The sequence below is a fragment of the Papaver somniferum genome, chromosome 7 (genome assembly GCF_003573695.1).
Source record: "Papaver somniferum cultivar HN1 chromosome 7, ASM357369v1, whole genome shotgun sequence".
Lineage (NCBI taxonomy): Eukaryota > Viridiplantae > Streptophyta > Magnoliopsida > Ranunculales > Papaveraceae > Papaver > Papaver somniferum.
Genome location: NC_039364.1, coordinates 126,371,492 through 126,376,464, shown reverse-complemented (window position 1 = coordinate 126,376,464; position 4,973 = coordinate 126,371,492). Strand labels below are relative to the sequence as shown.

Below are 4,973 nucleotides of genomic sequence, written 5' to 3'. Positions count from 1 at the left end.
TATAAAAGGGGGGGGGGGGTGGTGAATATGGCCGTTATAAAATAGCCGTTGAGCGATATAGTGTCAAACGAGCCATATAAACAAAATCGAGCAATGGTAACTATGACACCAACGATATTCACATTATCGCCAGCGCTCTAATGAATAACTGTCGCTAGAAACTCTATCGCTCAGTGTTGTTCCCATAGTAGCGTAACTCATTTGTCATGCCACTAGTATGTTAAATAGGTTTTTTTAACCATGTGCATAGGAATAGGCCCAGTTGGAAATACACTCCTTTTCTGCTCCACAGAGCTGTGAATTAGCTGAATGCAGCTAGGCTATAAGACTGTGCGCTGTGCAAAGCCACGGAATATAACAGCTGATTTCCCACGAAAATGCTGAAACAACTGTGAATTGAGCGTTACAGATTGGTCTGTTCCACGGGGTTGTACAAGGGTAAGGAAAAGAGTAGTGCTATCCCGCACGACCTTGCGGGAAGTTATCCCACTCAAACGACTTCTTTACCGTTAGATCATGCAAAAATCCAGATCTAACAGCCTTGAACCCTTTAAGGGAAATGGTGGGTCCTATCCTGAAAATGGTGGGTTCTTTTCTAAAAGTGATGGATCATTTCCTGAATGTGGATCTAACAGTTGATTTAATCGTTGGACGGTAAAGAAGCCGATTTTACGGCCACATTCTTTTTTCGCATTCTTTTTTCGGGTGCTTTTCTCTCCTCTAGAGTAGAGTGAGATAGGGTGTGGCAGTGGTTGGTCCTAGTTCTCTTTCTCTACAGGGTCCCACGTACATGTGCTGGTCTCAATCACGGACACTGTTATCCTAGTAATGGAGTATCCAGTAGGTCACTACAGCTCACCAGCACATTGTAGATATACTCTTCTCTCTGGTTTCTATTTCAGTTCTTTTTCCTTTTCTTTTCTACGCGTCTTTTGTAATCCACAACTTTTGCTTCTGTAAACAACAATGCTCAACCTAAAAAGATCAAAACCCTAAACAAGAGAGAAATATCTACCTCTGCAACTCAGACACAACCTAGCTTTTCAGTTCTTTCATTTCAGATTATCATGAAAAAAACCCATTTCCAACTTAGGGTTTTGACCCTATTTCTCCTGCTATTTCCATTACTACTACTCACTGTAAGCTCTCAAACAAACCCTAATGATGTTGATGTAATGGTTGAATTACAGAAGAGTTTGAGCTCTTCAAAAGATCTAGGATGGTCTGATCCAGATCCTTGTAAATGGGTAGACATTTATTGTAATGAAAATAGGGTTAAGCGGATTCAACTTAAAAATTCAGGTCTTACTGGTACTCTCCCAAGCAGTCTGAAGAAGTTAACATCTTTGGAAAGGTTAGAACTCCAAGGGAATCAAATCTCCGGGGATCTACCAAGCTTAAGTGGGTTGAGTTCATTACAAGTAGTAGTGGTAAGTAATAATAAGTTCTCTTCCATCCCTCTTGATTTCTTTTCTGGGCTTACTTCGATTCAAGCGATTGATTTAGATGGCAATCCTTTTACATCTTGGGAAATTCCTGATAGTTTCAAAAGTGCTTCAACGATTGTAAATTTTTCTGCTAATTCAGCTAATATTGTAGGGAAAATCCCTGATTTCTTTGACCAAAATAGTTTTCCTGCTTTACAATCATTCCATGTGGCTAATAATAACCTTGAAGGTGGACTTCCTAAAAGTTTTGCTACTTCTTCTATACAATCTCTTTGGTTGAACGGACAGGCAAGTGCTACCAAACTCATTGGAAATATCAGTGTTTTGTCGAATATGAAATCTTTGTCCCAAGTTTGGTTACAAACTAACAAGTTTTCTGGGCCTTTACCTGATTTCACAAATCTAAGTAACCTGAAGGAATTAAATCTAAGAGATAACCTGTTTACTGGTCCTGTTCCTTCATCTCTAACGGGTCTTAAAAGTCTGCAAATCTTAAGCTTGACAAATAATCAGCTTCAAGGGCCTGTACCTGAATTTGATAGTTCTGTGAAATTAGACTTGAAGGTGGAAACGAACAGCTTCTGTAAGTCTACTCCTGGTGATTGTGATCACCGTGTCAATGTATTACTTTCCTTTGCGAAGTCGCTGGGTTATCCTCTTAAGTTTGCACAAAATTGGAAGGGAAGTGATCCTTGTAACCAGTATTTGGGAATCAGTTGCGATGGTAGAGATATTACTCGTCTTAATTTTCAGAAATCTAGTCTTACTGGTTCCATTTCTCCTGATATTGTGTCGCTTAAATCACTAAAAAGAATTGTTCTTGCTGACAATAACCTAACTGGTACTATTCCAGAAGAGCTGAAGGATCTGCCTAATCTCGAATTACTTGATGTTTCAAACAATCAGCTTTCTGGAAAGATACCAGATTTTCGTAATAATGTGGAAGTGAGGACAACTGGAAACCCAGAAATTGGGAAGGATATCCCTTCACCTCCAGGAAGCCCATCTGGTGGTTCACCTGGTCCTTCAGGTAGCGACCCTGGTCCTTCAAGGGGTAGAAGCAAGAAATCGTCGATTTCAGTAGGAGCCATTGTGGGTTCTGTATTTGGGGGAGTTTTTATATTTGCTTTGCTTGGAATGATCTGTTTCTGTCTGTACAAAAGAAAACAAAAGCGGTTTGGTAGAGTTCAAAGCCCCAACGCAATGGTGGTCCATCCTCGCCACTCAGGATCTGATCCTGAGATCCTCAAGATTACTGTTACAGGTTCAACTGCGAATGCTGGTGGATCAAGTGAAAACTACAGCCAAGCAAGCAGCGGCCCAAGTGATACACATGTTGTTGAAGCAGGAAATATGGTGATTTCAATTCAAGTGTTGAGAAACGTTACAAACAATTTTAGTCAAGAGAATATTTTAGGTCGGGGTGGATTTGGAACAGTTTACAAAGGGGAACTAGATGATGGAACAAGGATTGCAGTCAAAAGAATGGAAGGTGGAGTTATGAGTGGTAAAGGATTGCACGAGTTCATGTCTGAAATTGCTGTTCTTACTAAAGTTCGTCATCGCCATCTTGTTGCTCTTCTTGGATACTGTTTGGATGGAAATGAAAGGCTGCTTGTTTATGAGTATATGCCACAAGGAACTCTTAGTCAACATCTTTTTAATTGGAATGAAGGAGTGTTTAAGCCTCTTGATTGGACTAGAAGGTTAAGCATTGCGTTAGACGTTGCTAGGGGTGTTGAGTATCTTCATGGTTTAGCCCAACAAAGTTTCATCCACAGAGACCTTAAACCCTCAAACATTCTTCTAGGTGATGACATGAGGGCTAAGGTAGCTGATTTCGGTCTTGTTCGTAATGCTCCTACTGGGAAGTTTTCTGTTGAAACAAAACTTGCTGGAACTTTTGGATATCTTGCCCCAGAATATGCAGGTAAGTTATTTGCTTTCTGAGAATATGCAATTACTGCTTAGACTGAGAAGCATTTTTTTTAATTGTGTTTAACTGTATAATACATGCTTACTGCTTAGACTGAGAAGCATTTGTTTTTTCTGGAAAGTTTAGAAACAATCATATCACACATAGCAATTGTTTCGATTTCTCAAGTAAACTATCAAACATAAGCTGTAGTAGGAGAGTGGCTGGTTTCAAAGGTTGTTAGTATTCTTAACGAGCCACAGGTGCAAAACTTTTCAAACTGCGCGTAGAAGTAGAACAGTGAGTCTGTATCTAAGTTCTAGATCTAGTCTCTGATTTTCTACTTGGCGGTCATTTAGATTGAGTTACATGGTCTTTCATTACACATTTACACATTTAATTTGTTTGAAAGATGTTGTATGGTTCCATTTAGTTACTAATCTTGTCAATATTGTCTTGTCTTAATTAACTTTGTTTGAAAGATGTCTTAATTCTTAGACATCTCAGATGTCAATTCGTTTGATTACACATTTAGATAAAGATAACTCTTAGATTCAGACATCCAAGAACCTTAATATTTAATTGACCATCACACATTTTCGGAAGTCAGTTCTTAGGCACAGACATTGGAATCATATACTTATGTGTTTGGTTTACCACGAGATCCCTTTGATTATTCACCAAATATAAAGTCAATACTGTAATCTTTTTTTTACGACAATTGTTTTGTGAGGTTAATCAACCTACTGATGTATTCTCTTTCTGTTCGACAGCAACTGGAAGAGTAACGACCAAGGTTGACGTGTACAGTTTCGGTGTGATTTTAATGGAGCTAATAACAGGTAGAAAGGCACTTGACGAAACCCAACCAGAAGAGAGCATGCACTTAGTGTCTTGGTTCCGAAGAATGCACCTCAGCAAAGAAAACTTCTCTAAAGCAATTGACCCTACAATCGACATCACTGAAGAGACAATGGTGACCATTAAAACTGTCTCAGAACTAGCTGGTCACTGCTGTGCAAGGGAACCTTATCAAAGACCTGATATGAGTCACATAGTAAACACATTATCATCTCTGGTGGAGCTTTGGAAACCAGCAGAACCAGATGATGAAGACATGTATGGAATCGATCTCGATATGACACTTCCTCAAGCACTTAAAAAATGGCAGCAATTTGAGGGAAGCAGTAGCAATCTTGAAGCAACGTCTTCTTTCCTTGCTAGTGTGGATAACACCCAGACCAGCATCCCCACTCGGCCATCAGGGTTTGCTGATACGTTTACGTCTGCTGATGGGAGGTGAGAATGCTGGCAGGAAGATCAGATTCGGGAAGAAGTTCAGAGAGAGATTTAAAAGGAAGGAGAAGTTCCAATTTCTATTGTTGATGTATTTCTGGTTTTAGTCCCCACCAAATCCACGTTTGCTCTTCTTCTTTGGGTTGTTACTTCATCTAAATCTTCCAACTCCCACACTTTGTGGGTTTTTTTTTCTGGTTTTTTTCTTAATCCAGAAATTCTCTTTCCTGCAGAATTTGGAGTCTTCATTTTGTTAAATATTTACTTCTTTTTCACTCGTTGGTGGTGATGGAAAATGGAAATACTAAAACTAA

The 4,973-nt window shown here is 39.4% G+C and overlaps 1 protein-coding gene across 1 annotated transcript; it reads left to right on the top strand.

The window, feature by feature from the left end:
- Positions 1-881: 881 nt before the first annotated feature.
- LOC113298365 (receptor protein kinase TMK1-like) lies at positions 882-4,973 on the top strand. Its single transcript, XM_026547093.1, has 2 exons — positions 882-3,378; positions 4,137-4,973. Exons 1-2 carry the CDS (start codon positions 1,068-1,070, stop codon positions 4,664-4,666), a joined length of 2,841 nt encoding a protein of 946 aa, XP_026402878.1. The 5' UTR covers positions 882-1,067; the 3' UTR covers positions 4,667-4,973.

What these genes read in the sequence shown, in the direction of transcription:
- LOC113298365 (XM_026547093.1), top strand. Translation starts at nt 1,068, where the DNA reads ATGAAAAAAACCCATTTCCAACTTAGGGTTTTGACCCTATTTCTCCTG. An exon ending in TCTTGCCCCAGAATATGCAG is followed by an intron (nt 3,379 to 4,136) that starts GTAAGTTATTTG and finishes TCTGTTCGACAG; the next exon opens with CAACTGGAAGAGTAACGACC.